General features: G+C 35.3%; 1 protein-coding gene across 2 annotated transcripts in view; it reads right to left on the bottom strand.

Annotated features, from left to right (window-relative positions):
• IntS3 (integrator complex subunit 3) overlaps positions 1 to 20,249 on the bottom strand; it is a 598,644-nt gene that overhangs the window by 341,464 nt on the left and 236,931 nt on the right. For both annotated transcript variants that reach the window (XM_090406089.1, XM_090406090.1), the window contains one exon: positions 12,052 to 12,283. In XM_090406089.1, coding sequence (XP_090262215.1) covers positions 12,052 to 12,283 — 232 coding nt within the window. The remainder of the gene's footprint in view (positions 1 to 12,051; positions 12,284 to 20,249) is intronic.

The raw sequence follows: 20,249 nt of genomic DNA on the forward strand, positions 1-20,249 counted from the left end.
GTTAGAGTATATAAAGATAAAGCTGACCTCCTAGCATCACTCTTTTCCTCCAATTCCTGCATAAATGACCAAGGCAAACTGCCTTCTATCATATCAGAATCTGAGCACACTACCTGATGACATCTCTCCAAATGCATTCAAAGACTGCTCCAAAACTAACACCTGTCCTATACATCTCTACAGTATTTTATACTTCATTAGTACTTATCCCAATGTGTGGAAGTAATCATATATCCAGCCTCATGAAGCACAGATGCATCCCATCAATGCTTCCTGAACTTTAAAACTTTACATTCTGCTACATTGAACTGGTAGCCTATTCATTTGCCAATTCATAAAGTCTGTTCAGGTTCAACTCCTCATAGTTCTTCTCAACCTTTCATCATCTTCAAACAATGTATATCACCATTTCCAGAGCTTCTTACTACATCTGACACTGAGGCCTGCTAGACAAATTGTAATTCTTTGGTTTATCTATCTCCCTCCCTCCGTAACCAACTTTCTCTCTGGTTGTCCACCGTGTGTCATGGACGATGATTCCCTCTCTTCAAGCTTCACCACTAACGCAGGAGTTTTCAGGGCTCTTCTATCACCTATTCTCTTTCTCCTGTACATAAATGACCCATTCTCAATCACTACTAATCCTATTCAAAGCTTTGCAGATGACAGTACTCTCCATTCACCTTACTCATTTAATAAACCATGCACTGCTCACACATCCCAAGCTTCAAGATCATCTATAGCCAGTGCCTTTAAACATTGATCTGCATACCATTCTTCAGTAGAGCAAAGACAATCTGGTCATGTTCAATGCCACCAAAATGCAGTGTTGTCATTTCCCTCGTAAAAGAGATCTAAACTCATCTACCCTTACCCTTGATTAAGTAAGTACACAAATATCAGACAGGATCAGAGCCATCTGCTTGGAATAACATTAACCTCCGGCCTCTTGTGGATGGTATGTGGCATAAACACATACCATCAATAGCTTCCTCGGCATCCAAAAAACTAGGCACTCTTCCCCACATGATGCTATTTTATATTATCCAGCTAATAACTCTATACAAATCACAAATCCACTCATTCTTAGAATACTACTAATGTTTGTGGTGGTGGTGCACCTAAAACCTCCCTAAAAATTCTTGATTCTGTCTGAAGGACAGCAAGTCAGCTCACAGGTGATTGCTCTCGAACAGACTCACTTTAACCTCGATTTCAAAGATTCAATGTTTCATTATGTCTTTTCTGCAGGTACTCCAATGGACACCATTATACTGTCTGTTGGGCCTGTTAACATGTTCATTGCCAATCACGGGATATCGCGTGATGTGAGTTCTCACCGGGCGGACGATCACGCTTTATCGCGTGGACGTCGCTATCAAGTAAAAAAAAATTGGCCACCACACGAAATTCCAATTTTCAGCTTGGCAATGAATGTGTTAAAACAAAAGCAGCAGCTGCCCAACATCCCTTTTCAGTGCAACTACAAACACACCAAACCTACCTCTTTTATTCCATCCATCTAGATCCTCTGGATTAGCCTCTCTCATGAAGTATTCTCAAACAACTACAACTTGTAACTCTTCAAGAAAAAAATTCAAATTTTCACCTGCACTACATACATGGTCACCGATGTGCTTACAGGTCCTTAATCTATTGTGTATAGAATCAATATGTATTGAAAGTTTATTTTTCACTTGATTATACTATAATAAATTTAGTTTAATTCTATATCCAAGTGCAAGCAAACAAAGTTTGCACCTGAAAATATCTTCAGGACTGAGGTAAGTAGTGCAAAACCAGGCAACTCATAGCAAAGGTGGACCTAGCTAACATCACTCCTATCTCAGTATCTCCCATAATGCAAAACACATCTCCTTGCGAATATGTATAATGTTATGCATTAAGGGAAGGGCCACTACCCAGACTAGTTTTGACCTTTATTGAGGTCTCTTCAGTGGGAGCCAGGCCCAGAAGTGGAGATACTAGGCAGAAGCAATGGAAAGGTCATCTTTACCTATAGGAGTTGCCAAAAGGTATGCCACCTTTTTATTAAATTACTCTGGATTTAGAGAAAGATGTTGAAAGTTTATTTTTCACTTGGTTAGACTATAATAAATTTAGTTTAATCCCTTATCCAAGTGTGAGCAAACAAAGTTTGTGCCTGAAAATATCTTCAGGACTGGAGTAAGGTAGTACAACACCGGGCAACTCGTAGCAAAGGTGGACCAAGTTAGGAGTATGTTAGCTTGGTCCACCTTTGAGTTGCCCGATGTTGTACTACCTTACCCCAGTCCTGAAGATATTTTCAGGTGCAAACTTTGTTTGCTCACACTTGGATAAAGGATTAAACTAAATTTATTATAATCAATATATAGTCAGTGATAAAATATCATCTAGCACTGAGTGCTAGATGATACTCTGAGCCTGCTGGATTTTATTTTCTAAAAATGACTTATTGTTCTTGCATTTACTGTGTGAAAGTTACGATATAATTTAACATAATTCTGATATTATCATCATACCAAAACATAAAACAATCCAAACAATCATCTGAGTTGTTGTTGTTTTTTTTTAAAAAAAAGATAGCCATTCGAGTCTGATCTGGAGAACATTCTAGACAGTGACTATACTAGTGATGACTGAAAATGAATACAGTGAGTTTGTGACTTCTGATAGCAAGTTACCTGTTGGGCACACTGTTCAAGATGATAGTCAGTTGATTTGGTCACAAGAAAATGCTTCATATTAGATTAAAAAGGAAAATTATTTTGGCAATGGAAGCAGTGCCTTTAACAAACTAGGCAAAAAGAGATTTCTTAAATGTGAATTATTTAATTCACAGGTCAGTGAGTCTAACAAGATGAGAGAAAATGAGAATGAGAGATTAATTTAAGAGAAATGAACAAATGCACATAGAGGAACTTAATCCCATCTGACTGACAGATGAGAAGTATGGATGACTGTTTAATTTTCTTTTATTTTTAGACCTGCTTACACGCCTTTATGAGACCCTCTTGTCCTCATTTTTCTCTGAAGAAGTTCACCTAATCATCATTTCTCTTCAAGTCTTTGGCCACTACAATAAATATGCAAAGGAGAACATCAGCTTAGTCACAAACCACTATCACTTCTGATCCTCATCTTTGCTAAAGACAGATTTGAAAAATTATTCCGATCATAGAGCAGCTTCTTTATGCTGGATTTAAGCAGCAAGAAGTAACAGCTTTGAATAGCATTTGATCAAGTAATCCACTTACTGCTCTCTAAAATCTCTTAGACTCAACTGGAAAATTGTGAATATTAAATGAACATCCTCAATATAGTCAGGATAAATATAATATATATATATATATAAGAAGGATATGAATGTCAATAACTCTGAAGTATGATATTACAGAAATTTAAAATGTTATATCATACCACCCAAAATGATATATCCCACATCCTGTTTCAGTTTAACTGAAAAATAACTAACTTTTAATACATCAAAATTGATACAGAACAGTATCATTACATAATAATGTGAAATGTAAGCATTTAGAAAGGCTGTTACTCTCCAGACCATGCTCAACACAACATATATCTATGTTATGTAAGAAGGCTATGTGACCAATGGTAGGTATAATGACTGAAATAAAAGATGTATAGCACTTGTGCTATAATGATTTCACTCAAGATTGCAGCATGTATCAACTGTCAAATTTCAACAGAGCACAGGCCAAATTCACTCATCATGAACTACCAAAAAAAAAAAAAAAAAAGTCTCAGTCAAAGACACAAGGCATCAATGCTACTAGGAAGGAAATTAACTTTAGCATAAAACCACAAATTTACAAGATAACCACAGTAATAAACTTTAATGCAAGTACATCTTTCTTTCAGCACATTTGTACTGTTATTTTCAATAGAGATGTATGGTATTTTTAGTAAGGTCCTTATAATCTGATGCCAGTTATAGTGATCCCTTTATGCCAGTCCTTATAAGGATTGGCATAAAGGGGCAAAGCAAGAATGCTTTTCATCTTCCCCATTATCTGTAGAGGACAGTGGGGATAAGGTGTTATTGAGCTATTAAATGCAAGATGAGGGAAAAGCTCTGATCATGGCAAGAGGGTAACAGCAATAGCCATGCCTCAGTTAGAACTTCATTGGCTACGGCATTGCCATCCATTACCCTCCAAGGGTATTAATCACCGCATCTCACGGTCGTAATTCATTCCTCCGTCTATGCTCCATCTTTAGTAAGGTTGAAGTAATGCAGAAGCCATATATTTCCCATATACAAGTATTCAAAGGGTGTCACCCCTTATTACTTAAATATTCTGGATCAGACATAGATGTTGAAAGTTTTTTCACTTGGGTTATACTATAAATTAAAGATGCCAAGAAATAATATTCTTGGTTTCATCCTTTATCCTCTAGGCAAATAAGACAATGATGATGATTTAACCTTGCAGTCGTGTCCAAGTCTGGCAATTTTGTAGGCAAGTGTTCTTGCCACAAAGTGTTTCTCATGAGATTTTTTTTTACAGGGTAGTTCACTACTGCTTCCCCCCCCCTCCATTTTATCTGGGCTTTGGATTGGCATATAGCTGACAAATCAGGCTTATAGCTGGATCGTAAGATTTCATGGCAGTAAATCCATGTGTTCACAGATGTGTGTTCACAGGTCTGAGAGATGAAAAACCTAATTTCTGGCCGAAAAACCCTCTACCTCTGTATGAGACTTGCTAACTCACCTTTAGTCAAAAGAGACCAGATAAAGAGCAGATATTACTAAAATACTCTGTATTAGAGAAAGATGATGAAAGTTTTTTCACTTGGTTATACTATAAAATAAAAGATGTCAAAATATTATATTCTTGCTTTCATCTTTATCCAAGTGTAGGCAAAGAAAGTTTGTGCATAAAGTATCTTCACAACTGAGCTATCTGTATATAGAAGCTAATGATTTCACCAGTGTCGGCCCGTGAAATTTCAAATGGGGGTGCTGCCTATACTAAATAATGTTTAAAAAATTCTTTTTTTTCCTAATCAGTAACCAATTTATTAATAAATAAATCTGCAGAGTTATTTACACCCCGACTTAAAACTTCACGGGCCGCCACTGGATTTCACATCAACTGCCTTAGTGTAATACATGTCCAATATTATGCAAATAGCATAATGCATGTCTGTAAGGATATGTGCCTTGCATTATGAGATGCTAAGGCAATTGATGTGAGGTTATTAACATCTACAGCATTAACTTCCTCACGTCATGGACAGGAATCGAACTCAGATCTTTCCAACCAAAGGGCTTCATCTATACCGACTGAGTAATGGAGGCTCTAGAAGTTAATGACTTGACAACAATTGCCTTAGCATCCCATAATGCAAGGCACATATCCTTATAGACATGCATTATGTTATGTTATTGGCATAATATTGTATTATATTAAGGCAATTGATGTGAAATCATTAGCTTCTATATAAGTAGCTCAGCTGTGAAGATACTTCATGCACAAACTTGTTTGCCTACACTTGGATAAAGGATTAGTTATTAGTAACTTATTACTAAAATACTCTAATAAAGAGTATTTTAGTAATAAGGTGTGACACTGTTTGACTATTTATATATAGAAAATATGTGATTTCTGCATTACTTCAACCTTGGTATCTCTTCGGGTCTGACTCCCACTGATAATGTTTATTAATGCTCACCACTGAGTTTATTTATGGGGAGTATGGGCTCTACTCAGTGTAGTTTTTGCTGTTACTGGGTGGAACTACTGCTGAGTTTCCTGTCCTGAGGTGATTCAGATCAGGAGTAATGAGTTTAGTAGTGATCTTTATAGAGTTACTCAGTGAGATTTTTAGTTAACCTTTGTAGATCACTCAGACCTTTTAGACAGGTATCCCTGCACCTAAATAAAGGTCGAAACCATTCTAGGTAGTGGCCATTCCCATAATGCATAGAATAATACGCTGAGTTAGCTTTGCATTAGGCACACACACCTAATAATGCATTGGCTCACCTCTCTGTGCAATCATTGCTTGCAGATGCCTAGGAACACATTCCGCAAGGTGTTGAACATCCTCCTTGCATAACTCAATGCATGTCCACCGCAGCAACTCTGTCAGTTCATGTTCATTCCATGAAGGGGGATCAGCAGTTCTCACACCCCATGCAATCATATTCCACACATGTTCAATTGGGTTATTACAGTCAGGGGAGTTTTGAGGCCAAGGCAATGTGGCGAATTCGTTGCCATGTTTCTTCAACCACTCAGTAGTTGTATGAGCCCAATGACAAGATGCGTTGTCTTGTTGAAAGATGGCACTGTGGTCAGGGTAGGCCTCTGGCAGATATCGATGGAGATGGTCAACTAACAGGTCCTCATTCAGTGTCCATTGGATGTTAACCAACAGACCTAGGGCAAGCCAGTAAAAAGCTCTGCAGACCATAACACTACCTCCCCAGCATGTTGAACCCCAACTGTGGAACCAAGGGATAAACAGCTACATGCTGTTTATGCCAAATGCAAACCTAGCCATCAGCATGGTGCAAAAGGAAATGGAACTCGTCGCTCCAGATGACCTTCTACCATCTGTCAAGGGTCCATTGTTGACATTCTTTGGCCCATGCGAGGTGTTGTTTGCAATGTCTGGTCATCATCATAGGTACCCTTGCTGGTCTCCAGTTGTAGAACCCCAAGTAAAGCAAGGTACAGCACACGGTGCATGTGGAAATGGGCCAAACTGCCCCACTGTTGTACTGATGCATGAGCTGCGTGACCTTTGCACATCACGTCATTGCTGAGATATCAGTTGTGACACCTGATGCTCACCTCTAGGATCAACCGAGTGTGGCTGACCATTGTGAGTCCTTCTGCTGGATGTCTATTCATGGTTAATCCAGTCCTGGTATACCTTGATACAGTAGTATGGGAGCAACCAGCAAGTACAGCTGATTCTGAAATACTGGCACCTGTCCTGCAGACCCCAATTATCTGACCATAGTCAAATTCGCTTAGCATGTTTCCTCATTGCTGGCAAACATTTACTGATTACGTACAGAGGATAGGTGTAAAGAGGACTGGGGGGAGGGGTTCCTAATGCAAACCTAACTCAGCGTACACGTCTATAAGGATATGTGTCTTGCATTATGGAATATTAAGACAATTGATGTGAAGTCATTAGTTTCTATATACAAGTAGCCAGTCATGCAAACTTTGTTTGCCTACTTGGATAAAGGATAAAACCAAGAATATAAATTTTTGGCATCTTTAATAGTATAACCAAGTGAAAAAACTCTGCCCATTAAAGTTTTGATAGTGAGAAAAAAGCTTGAGGGAGAGGAGCACACATTATGTGCTCTATTAATTCATGATTTGATAATACCAATTTTTTTAGAGGTGTGATGAGCAGACTTCTGATGAATGTATCTGCCAGTAAAGATAGGCAGATAAACACTGGTTGACGACATACCAGAGGCTGTGTGAGTAACAAGGATGTCCTAGAATGGTGAACAGAATGTGTAGGTGAAGGCTATTGACATGATGTAGGAATGTGGCAAAAAAAACACCATCGATGTAATGAAACCAAAGAGAGGGTTGAGGATGAATGGATGAGAACAAGGTATCTTCCAGATGGTTTGAAAAATAGTTGGCCAAGGATGGAGATAAAGAACATTCTCCAGAATGTTCAGCTCCCTCTTGTAATTCAATGTTTGTGGCACCACAAACAGAGGTCCGAGCCAAACCAGGAAAAACAGGACCATTCACATTGCCACCTCCAAATTTCGCACCTGGGGGATTACTCACACTGGTAAGAGATGTTCACCGAGCATCCGTCACAGCCATCCATCTGCTCAGTAGCGTGATTTATCGCTCCAAGCTTTCCAAGCTTCCACATCCCACTGTGCAGGCTCTTTGCACCATTGAAGAAAATGCTGAATGTTGGTTCAGGTAATGTGGGCCTCCCATATTGCAGTTCTGCCATGGAAACCCATGTTATGAGCCTTGGTTCTGAACATTTTTGTGCAAATCCATGTTCCGGTGGTCAATGCTCGGAACTCTGCATTCAACATGTTGGCCAGCAAATGGTGGATTTTACATATTATCCTTCGAAACACTATACATTCAGTGAGTATGATGGGTCATTCACTGTGGATAGTACTTGTAGTTGACTCCCTGTGCTTCCATCTCAGTATGGTATTACTGACTGTTGACCTAGGTGGCTCAATTTGCCAACAATTTGCTGAACAGATAAGCCTGCAACATGGCATCCTATCATGCCTCTTTCAAATTCCATCAGTTCCCTTCTCCAGCCATTTCACCCAGACACAGCTGCACTGACTTGGGAGCATCACATTCCTCCAATTTATACTGACTATACACATGTGATATGACCTGTTACATGACATGATGCACCTTACCCACAGGGATGTCTGCTGACTTCTTTCAAAGCAGAATAGCTTTGTTATTTAGAGCATGATTTTGAATCACACTCTAAGTCCACCAAGAGCATGAAATATATGATATGTTTACATTTCATAGATGGGATTTACAAAGATTTTCATCAACTGGTGTGAGAGTATTGCCCTATTTATAGAAAGACCAATGTAGCTTGAAAATAACCAAATATGGGTGCTAAAGTAGTTCCAAAATTACCTAAGCATCAATTGCTCCTTAATACTGCTATGCAAGACTGAAATCTTGCCAGCCCAGTTGGCCAAGGGTTAGTATATCTACTGTCCAACCAAGCGGTTGCTGGTTTGAATCCGGCCATGGGCATGGATATTTATGATTGTCTTTAGGTGGGAGATAAATTTCATTGCCAGGTGTGAGACTGCTGCCTTGCTTTCTGCAGGCCTGAAGAAGAAGAGTGAAAAAGTTTCGTGTTTCATCTCTAGAGCAGAGTTTCTGGGCTATGTAACAAATAAATAAAAATACAAAAAATATATATAAAAATTAATAAAAAATAGAATAAAAATCCTTAGTCTGCTCATAGTAGTCTTCTTCTTCTTCTCTCTTCTATCATCTATGTGGATGATGATGAGGCCGAATGAACTCTTTCCACTTCTGTCTGTCCCAGGAGAGTCCAAACAATTCTGTCCAATTTGGTGTCACTTGTTGTAATTTGGTTTTCAGGTCCTCTTTTATTTTATCTATCCATCTAATTCTGGGCAGTTCTTTGGATTTTTTAACTTCCATCATTCTATTCAGGGCATTAGATGGTAGTCTTTCTGTTCTCATTCTGGTCACATGGCCAAACCATCGCAGTCTTCTTTCCTTGGATTTTGTTTATCATTGTTATTTCTTGTTTTAGTCGTTTCCTTATGTCTTCATTTCTTAATCGATCCAGCAGAGATACTCCAAGTAATCTTCTTAGCCAACCCATTTCAGTAACTAATAATTTTTTCTCTTCAGCCTTTTTTGAGATTCCAGCATTCACTTCCATAGACGAGTATTGGGAGGACCATTGTTTCATAGATTCTTATTTTTGTTACTTGTTTGATGTCACTTGACTTCCATATTTTATTAAGTCATCCAAAAGTTTGGAATGCTTGACTGATTCATCTGTTTATATCTTTTATAATTTCACCATTGTACTCGATAACTCCTCCAAGGTAGGTGAAGTTTTCTACCTGCTCTAGATTCTTACTATCAATTTCAATTTTCAGATTAGTGTTTCTTTTTCCTATTTGCATAATTTTTGTTTTTTCTATATTTATGTTTAATCTAGATTTTATAAAATTAAGGATGATCTCCTCCTTAATTTTATCAGAAATTCACTGTAGATTTTCTTCTGTGCTTGCAAGTAATGCAATGTTGTCTGCAAATTTTAAATTTGTCAATTTTTCTCATATATTTTGATTCCGGAGTCTTCATTGTTTAAGGCCTTATAGGTTGCTTCTTCCAGTGTAAGATTGAACAGGTCTGGTGACAGATTGCATCCCTGTCTTACTCCTCTCTCTGTGTGGAACCAGTTGGTTAAGGTGTCCTCCATTCGTACTGCACTTTCAGATTTCTCATACAGATTCTTTATTATTCTTATGGTTTTGTTGGGAATTCCAAATTCTTCCACAGTTCTCTTCTATGGATTGAATCAAATGCCTGACAAAAGTCTATGAAATTTATGTAGCAACTTTGGTTGTACTCTAGTGTCTTTTCTATTAGCTGTCTTAAGGTGAATAGTTGATCAATTGTGCTTTGCCCTGGTCTGAAACCAGCTTGTTCTTCTCCTAGTGCCAGCTCCACATATGGCTTAATTTGATTTTGGAGTACTTTCGTAAAAACCTTACTTGGAATACTGACGAGGCTAATGCCTCTGTAATTATTGCATTCTGTTTTATCTCCTTTTTTGTATATAGGAGTTATGACTGATTTGGTCCAATCAGTAGGCACAGCTTTGTTTTTGTAGATCCTTTCAAATAATATTTTTAATGGTTCCAAAAGTTGTCCCTTTCCTGTTTTTAAGAAGTCTGCATGTATTTGATCAATGCTAGGTGCTTTCCTAGTTTTGAGTTTTTCTATGCAGTGTGCTATTATTTCTTTGATAAAGATATTTGTTTCCACTTCCATTTTAGTGGCTGGAATCGTAATATCCTGAGAGCTGTTTTTATTATATAAATTTTTGAAGTATTCTTCCCATCTGGCCATTCTTTCTGTTTTACTTTCAGTTAGTTGTCCCTCTTTGTTTTTGATCATTATAATTTTTGTTGTCTGTGTCTTACTAATTTGGTCTATTTGTTTATATAATCCATGAAGGTTATTTTCGTTTGATAGCTTTTCTGCCATTTTGCATTTTTCTTCTAACCAGTTATTCTTGTCTCTTTTAACTAGTTTTCTCATTTCTTTGGTTAATCTATTATATTAATTTCTGTTATAATTCTGTTTTAGTTTCATGCTTTTCCTTTGATTGCTTAACCTTTTTACTTCATCCGAGATCCAATCCTTTTTACTTTCTCTTTCTGTGTAACCTATTGTTTTTTCTGTCGAATTTAATATTATTTCCTTTAATTTGCACAAATGTTCTTCGCTGTTTATATTCAGTAGTTCCATCAGGTTTTTATCTAGTTCTAGTTCATATTTTCTTAGAATATTGCTGTCTTGTAGTTTTTTTACATTCAGTCTCCTTTTGATTCTAAAAGTGCTTCCAGATTTTATTACTACTATAAGCTTAAAATCTGGAAGCTCATAGTAGTAATGAATTATAAGTTTAACCTTTCACGAGCAAAAACCACATTAAAAAAAATCTAATAGTAGTGGGATCATCAAAATAATGCTTTGATATTAATCATGTGGTTCATATATGCATATTGTATGCTTTGAATATTAAGTTAAAGGGTCAATTAATTTTAACAAAACTTAATATTATAAGATCCATAAATTAATTTTTTTTTCTTTTTTCATGTAAACCAATATCTTAACTATAAATTTAGATATAGGTTGAAGGTTTGTTGGTTAGAATGTTCAGTTGATAGGCAGAAAAGAGGAAATGAAATGTTTCAATATACAACAAATAGTCAGAGAACAAGGGGATATCTGTAGAAATTATGTAAGAGTGTGGTTAATAAAGGTGTGCCGAGGTGAGTGAGTGAAATGGATTCCCGTGAGTTCCCTGATGATGAATGGATTCAAGGAGAGGTATGATAAGATTTGTGTGCATAATGATTAATTTGGGTCTCTAACGATGAGTCTCTGGACTCCATGGAGATGGCGTAAAATAATAATTTATTTAAGTACTCACAAAATTCCACTAGAAAATGTTTGTTCAAGCCGAAATAAAAATTTTAAGAGCATTCAAATATTTTATTTCAAGCTTAAATTACCATAACTTAAGTTAAAAATTTCTCACTTTGTAAAGAAACATAAGGGGGAATCACAATGAAACATGATTCTCTATCTTGTATTTTATATATATATATATATATAACATATATATTCAGCATTTTTAAGTGAAATATTTGAAAATTTTCATATTCAGGTTACATCACTTCCACTAATGCAATATACTATTATATCAAGAATAATAACATAGGAAAAAAAACACATATCTTACCAATATTCATAATATTATCTCTTTCAGGATCAAAAAATAACCAGTCATAAAATAAAGACAGTTTAGCATTTGAAGCAGCTACATTAGATGTACATGTTGTTAATAACCATCCAATTACTGCCCATCGAGGAATGATGTCGGAGCAAAGCACTTCATTGGAAGGATGAATAACGCCACAGATGAAACGGATAAGATCACATCGGAGAGACTGACTTTCAGGGGTAGAAAGATACTGTAAATGTAAGCATTTAAAATACACTGAGTATTGAATAACCAATTGTAATATATGCAAAATGAAGTATAATTCTAAGATATGAGTGTGTGCTGAAAAGTTGTGTTAATCACTCTGAAGGGATTGAGGTAGAACCATGTAACTTACACATTATTCTAAGAAAAAGAATAAATTATTACAATTTGATGAAACATGGGAGTTAAAAAGGTTTTAAAATATGTTCTTTCTTGTGTTTAGATCAGATGCTTTAATATCATTTTTGTTCTAGGTGTTTATCAGAACTTTTCATACCCCTCCTCATATATATACTAAGGCAAAGAAAATATTTAAATAATCATTCAGAATATGAATTGTCACAAGTAAGTATTAGCAATAATAATAATCCAATAAAGCTAAGTCTTCTTTCTCAGTGACATTATTAAAATACCTGAATCACATCAAGCAATTCATACTGGAGAAGCAATATGCCTTTAATGAATCAATTTATTTATTTGTGCATATGGCTTTGTGAAACTGACAAGTGAAATATACAATCACAATCTCCAGAAACAAATGATGAAAATCTTAACATGTAATTCATTACATAAAAGGCACGAACTGCATTCCAAGTCTTCCTTTAAAAAAAAAAAAAAAAGTAATGTGTTATAATCAAGTCAGGGAAAATTATCATCCCACCGCACCAAATATCACAAGACTTTTTTAAATAATGAAACCTGTGGTGAGTTCATAATTAAAGAAACACACGTATTAACCACAGTGAAAATTATTTAATTGTAAATATTTCATCTTAAGTATCTTAGGACATCATCAATACGGTAGTTTAAACAATAATAGGAATAACATACAGTTAGAGCGCACATGATTACAATAGAATCTTATTAAACGTCCGTAACGTGTAACAGAAGTAAAAAAAAAAAAAAAAAAAAAAAAAAACTAATAATTATTTTATACAATTTTGTATGACAATTTCCCATACTTTAGGAATAGTAAGAACATCGTTGCGGTTTAAATTTGGTCTGTGTAGTAGGACTTCAGAACTTTCTTTATATAAACGTTCATGTTTATATAAAGATCTATGTAAAAGTTTAGACTTTTCCCAATGGATCCTATGGCTTGGATTTTCAATTCTGTGTCGAGAGAGGCCAGATTTCTGCGCTTTAAAAAGATAAATGTGGTCTCGATGTTCCGAGATGCATTCCTGAACAGACCTACCTGTCTGTCCAAAGTAAGACAATTTGCATGAGCATGGAATCTCATAAATGCCAGGCAACATCAAAGGTGAGAGTTTGTCCTTAGGAGAAGGTAACAAGTTATAAATTTGGTTGATAGGTTTGTAAGTAGTGGCAAAATTGTATTTCTTCATAATTTTAACAAGACGTTCAGAGATGCCTTTGACATAAGGTATGGGAATCCTATGGACTTCTTCTTGTCTGGTTTGATGTGTGGGAAAGTGACTGATGATTTTTTGAGTTGTTTTAGGATTATATCCATTTAGGATGGCTGTATTTTTGATTACTTCTAATTCTTGGTTTAGAGATTCTTCAGAGAAGCAGAATTTGCGTGCTCTGGAAACTAGTGATTTAATAATGCCGGATTTCTGAGATGGATGATGAGCGGAAGAATTGTGAATGTAGTGACCTGAGAATGTAGGCTTGTGAAACACAGATGTGGCGATGGAACTGTCTTCTTTCCTTTGAATGTGTAAATCCAAAAAGGAGATACTCTGTGGAGATTCTTTTTCTAACGTAAACACAAAAATAAATATCTTTCATTTTTGTGTTTCACACAAAAATGAAAGACATTCAACTGTCAAAAACTGACTTGTTAATCAGCTTCGACATTGTCTGTCTCTTAACTAACATTCCCCATAAAGAAACAATAGAATTACTAACTCAAAAATTTCGTCTGATAGAGCTGAATTGTTCTCGATACTCTCACCTTTGATGTTGCCTGGCATTTATGAGATTCCATGCTCATGCAAATTGTCTTACTTTGGACAGACAGGTAGGTCTGTTCAAAAACGCATCTCGGAACATCAAGACCACATTCGTCTTATTAAAGCGCAGAAATCTGGCCTCTCTCAACATGGAATTGAAAATCCAAGCCATAGGATCCATTGGGAAAAGTCTAAACTTTTACATAGATCTTTATATAAACATGAACATTTATATATAAAGAAAGTTCTGAAGCCTTACTGCACAGACCAAATTTAAACTGCAACAACGTTCTTACTATTCCTAAAGTATGGGAAATTGTCATACAAAATTGCGTAAAATAATTATTATTATTATTTTTTTTTTTTTTTTTCCTTCTGTAACACGTTACGGACGTTTAATGAGATTCTATTGTGATCATGCGCTCTAACTGTATGTTATTCCTATTATTGTTTAAACTACTGTACTGATGATGTCCTAGGATACTTAGGATGAAATATTTACAATTAAATAATTTTTACTGTGGTTAATACATGTGTTTCTTTAATTATGACAAGACTGCATGTTTTCTTAATGCATCACAACACAAATGTAGCTGTATCAAGGTTTTATTACAGAGCAGTTGTGACTATTGTGAAAACATGATCCATTAGATAAAACACATTTCACTTTGCATCATCATCTTCTAGCACGAGGAGGAGTTCTGCTGATACTTCGACGAGGACTATGAGCGCGGCTATGAGAATAACATCATCGTGGTGAATGGGACCTTGAATCTTCTATTTCCTCCATAACTACTGCCACCACCATACCAACTACAGGTCAATGTCCAGACTGGAAAGCCAATACAAGGCCTCATCCGTCACCTTGTGGATGTCCTGTAGGCCATCACCGTGAAATTGGCGTCTTGGGCAATCGTTCACAATATGAGTAATCATCTGAGCCACGGGAGAACAATCACAATAAGGGTGGTCACACAGTCACCATTTATGTAGTAGGTAGCCACATCTGCCCTGGTTGATTGATGAGCAAATCTTCCTAGGAAGAGCAAAACCAGGCTGCAAAGCACAGGATCTTCTACCAGGTAGCTGTTTGTTGGGAGATTGTTGAGCAGTATTCTCTCCACATGTCAAGCGTTGATGGCAGGGTAGCTGAAGAGAGTTCGTCCATGGCCCAAAGCGGCTCTCTAGATTTTTGGCAAAGACCAGGTGGATTTATGAGTCTGGTGCAGGGGCAGGAGTGGGTTGCTCATTGCTGTATTAAATTCTTTAAACAAGGCCTGTCTTCTCTGCAGGATGTTCAGGTCTGTGTTCAATAAGAATGAATCAATAATAACAATGAACAATTCTGCTACAATAAGACAACAAAATGAAGTGGGGGAGAACATTTACAGTGTACTGATACAAATTTGATAAGTGAAAGAGTGGGGTTTGTACTCCTGTAGATTAAGTAATTAACAAGAATGCGATGGTGGTTTATTTAGTGATTCTTCTTCTTCTTCTTTTCAGCCATTTTCTGTCCGCTGCTGAAAAGGTCTCCTTTGGTTCTTTCCACCTTTCTCTGTTCTTGGCAAGTTGACCAATTTTCCCCAACAAAATTTAACAATTCATCACTCCACATTCTTTTAGGACATCCTCGGCCTTGTTTCCCTTCTTTTGGAATCCAGTTAGTTAGTATGGTGGTCCATAGCTCATCTTCTTTTCTGGATAGATGTCTGGCCCATTTCCATTTTAGTTGCTTGTGGTGAAGAATGGTGTCAGTAATGCGAGTCTGACTTCTTATCTTTCAATGTGATGCCTAGCATCAACCAATCCATTTTACTTTCAGTTGTTGTTCATTTATTTGCCAGTGCTTTTGTTAGCGACCAAGTTTCACATCCATATGTGATGACTGGAAGTATACACTGGTTAAATGTCTTCCTTTTTAAACAGAGTGGGACATCATTGTTTTGAAAAATGCTTTTCAATTTTCTGAATGCACTCCAGGCAACTTGAACTCTCCTATTTATTTCGTTTTGGAGTCCACAGTTTAGATCAATGAGATGACTTAAGTATGTATATGAAGAGACTCTTTCCAAGAAATTGTTTTCTATTATTATGTTTTTTGGTGTTACAAAATGATTAAACATGATTTTAGTTTTTTCTCTGTTTATCTTTAGACCGACTTTTTTGTTTTCATGATATAGGTCTTCTATCATTATATTAAGGTCTCCTGACGTGTTTGCAAAAATTATGATATTATCTGCATATCTTAGGGGTGTTAAGTTTCTGTTATTAATTTTTATACCAAGGTTTGTCCAGTTTATATTATTAAATATTTCTTGAAGGACTGCTGTAAAGATTTTGGGTGATAGAGAGTCTCCTTCTCGGACACCTTTTTCAATTGATATTTTATTGCTACTCGTGTTAAGTTGGATTGTTGCTGTTGCAGTGAGGTATATTGTCGGGATGAGGTCTATATATTCTCCAGGAACTCCCTGATTCTGGAGTGCTTTGATTATTGCATTAGTTTTGATAGAATCAAATGCTTTTTCAAATCAATGAAGGTTAAACAGAGAAGCAATTGGTTTTCTTCTACTTTTTCTATTCTTTGTTTTACTGCATGAATATGATCAATTGTATTAAAGCCTTTATGGAATCCTGCTTGTTTTTCTGGTTGGTTTGAGTCTAGATGAGGTGTTAACCTGTTTGTTATTACTTTTGTGAGAATTTTGTACAGATTAGAGAGAATACTAATTGGTCTATAGTTCTTTGCTTCTTCTTTGTCTCCTTTTTTAAATAACAGTATCAGAGTAGCATTTTTCCCCTCTTCTAGGCATAGATTTAGTAAGTTTGTGACATGGTGAATTATATTGTTTCCCCCAATTTAATTAATTCTATGTGAATTGGGTCTTCACCAGGACATTTTCCATTTTTCATTTGTTTTAATGCTTGTTTTATTTCATCTGAAGCAAATGGGGGGGGATGAATTCCATATGTGATGGAGAAGAGTTATTTATATTTGATGAATTATAAATAACTTTATTTATTAAATAAATAAATAAATAATAATCATCTCTAGTGATGATGCAGTGATGATGTTTATCTATTGAAGGATCACTATAGAGTTCTTTATAAAATTCTTCTAGCCTGCTTCACATTAGTTCTTGGTTCCTTATTGTAGTTCCATTCTTATGTTTTATTTTGCTTCTTATCTTTTAATGTGATGATAAATATTTTCTTAGTATTTTCATATTTTTATTGTTTTCAATTGTTTCTTTTATTTTTTTAGTGTTATAAGATCTTATTTCATTTCTTATCTTTTTTCTTATTGTTTTGCATAGTTCTACATATTCTGTTTTAGAAATAAAGTTTTTGTCTTATATCATATTTCGTCTCTTTTTTAGTAGTTGTAAGGTTTCCTCTAAAAGTTTATGGTCTTTTTTGTTGCTTTTGAATTCATTGGCTGCTGAGATTATTACTTTCGCTAGGTTTTTGCTTATTTTATTTATGTCTTCCTCTTCAAATATATTTATTAAGTCTAGTTCTTGATTAAGTTTTTCTTCGTAATCCTTCTTCTTGTTTTCTATAGATTTTAAATCAAAACTTCTTGATTTTTTGTTGTTTAGCCATTTTATTCTTTCCAATTTGGGGTTTATTTTAATTTTGGCTCTGACCAGTCTGTGGTCACTTCCTGTTTTTAATGATTAATGCTATTTAAAAAAAGATTAGACATAGAGAAAGACTTTCTACTCTATCCAAAAAAGAAAGCAAGTGGTTAGGACACTCTCAAGATAAAAAGAGTATTTCTAATATAAAGGATACATAACCTTTGGAGTAAATGGTAGTGACTACTTTCATTAGTTGCTTTCACACAAAGCAGAGTTTAAAATGAAATAAAGAAAAAGAGAAATATTATGTTTATTATTATTAGTTGTCATAGGTCTATGACAGGTAAGAAGCATCATGATCATGAGGCAAAATAAGATGAGATAGCAGTGTGTGGGGGGGAGGGGGGTAAATGATGCATTAATTGTCACATCTTTCACAGATATGAAAGCAAGATATGGTATACACAAGTTTATGAAAAAGTTATAAAGGTTGTGATGAGATAATTATCAACTAGAAAATAAGAGGAGTAAGAAATCACTGGCAAGAGATGTGTCTGGGGAGAGAAGGATTGGGTGGGGGGGGGGGAGCCAGGAAGGAAGATATGTTGATTCTCTACTTGTGTGATTCACAAAAGATAACATTGTTTGAGGGTCAAAGAAAGATAACTGACAGAAGATTTCCATTTAACCAATAAGATACATGGAGAATAACATGTGCCTTCTAACTTAATGCTCCAATTCTAACCTTCCTGCATATTAACCTTATGACAAAAGTGTATTTCATACTGGCTGATATAAAATGGTACAACAAAATCAGAGGTTATTATGCTGGCTGGGTCCCTGACTGAATAAAAGTACCTATTGTAAGTTTGTTTTTTCTTTTTTTTGTATTATATATAAAAATTGTATGTTTACAAAATTTTTTCTTTTTTTTTTTTACAAAGAACCCTGTGTTTAATCAATGAGTTCAAAATCTAGAAAACACAAAGTCGAGGACAAAAATTATCAGTTTAATGAAAGATGGACATGTGACTATTTTTTCACTTGCATAAAAGACAATGCTGTTTGCTTGATATGTCATTAAAAGATATCTGTTCTCAAGGAATATAACATCAAGAAGCATTATAAAACTAAACATTCTTCAAAATTTGACAATTTGCAAGGACAGTTGCACAAAGACAAAGTGGATCAACTGCAAAAAAATCTTAAACAACAGCAAAATGTATTTAGAGCTGCTTCATTAACCACAGATACTACAGTTCATGCAAGCTACAATGTTAGTCAAATTTTGACAAAAAGAATGAAATCATTCTCTGATGGAGAAATAGTAAAAGAATGCTTACTAGCAGTAGCAGATGGTGCTTTCCCTGATAAAAAAAGATATAATTTCAAAAAGCAGCTTGTCGCGATTTACAAGTGCAAGAAAGATTGAGGAAATTTTGCAGGGACATATTTCTAAGTTAGAATAGATTTCTTTGGCTTTGGATGAAAGTTGTAATATTAGTGCTACAGCACAACTTGCTGTCTTTTTGAGAGAAACAGATTCTAATTTTAACATCACCAAAGTATTTGCATCTTTAGTTCCATTGAAAGGAACTACTACCAGAAAAGATATATATATATATATATATATATATATACAGGAAACTGAAAACTGTTCTTAATCAATTAAATATCCCAACAGAAAAGATCGTTGGTATAACAACAGATGGAGCTTGAACCATGTCTAGTATAAATGTTGGTCTGTCGGGATTATTATTCAGAGATATAAAAAGATTAACAGAAAGTGGAATAATTATTTCTCACTGCATTTTGCAACAAGAAAATTTGAGCGCAAAAGTTTTAAAAACGTCCAATGTTGTTCCATCGAGCATTAAAATTGCAAATTTTATTAGATCTTGAGGACTGAATCATTGCGAACTTAAGGAATTTTTGAGAGATATATAGAAAGCAAATATGGCGATATCCTATTTTAACACTGAGGTTTGATGGTTAAGTTGTTGCACAATGCTTAAGCGTGTGTACGATTTGAAGAGTGAAATTCAGTTATTCTTGGAGATGAAAGACAACCCATTTCCAGAATTTAATGACAAGGACTGGATGTGCGACTTCGCATTCTGCATTGACATTATTCAATATTTGAATAAATTAAATGCAAATCTTCAAGAATAGAACAAACTTATTCATGAAATGTTCAATAAAATAAAAGCCTTTGAAAATAAATAAAAAATTTGGAACTAACAACTGGAATCTAATAATATGGCTCATTTTCCAATTTTGAGAAAAGAAAACTATTTGAAATGAAAAATATGCAGAGGAAATACAGAGACTACAAGAAGAATTCAGTTCGCAGTTCAGAAATTTACACAAAAATGAAACCAATTTTGATATTTTCTCATCACCCTTTAATACAGACATTGAAAGAGTTTCCAAAGAATTTCAA

This window comes from Typopeltis vanoorti, chromosome 16, assembly GCF_054136105.1.
Source record: "Typopeltis vanoorti isolate ZY-2024b chromosome 16, IOZ_Tvanoo_1.0, whole genome shotgun sequence".
In the NCBI taxonomy this organism is placed as follows: Eukaryota; Metazoa; Arthropoda; class Arachnida; order Uropygi; family Thelyphonidae; genus Typopeltis; species Typopeltis vanoorti.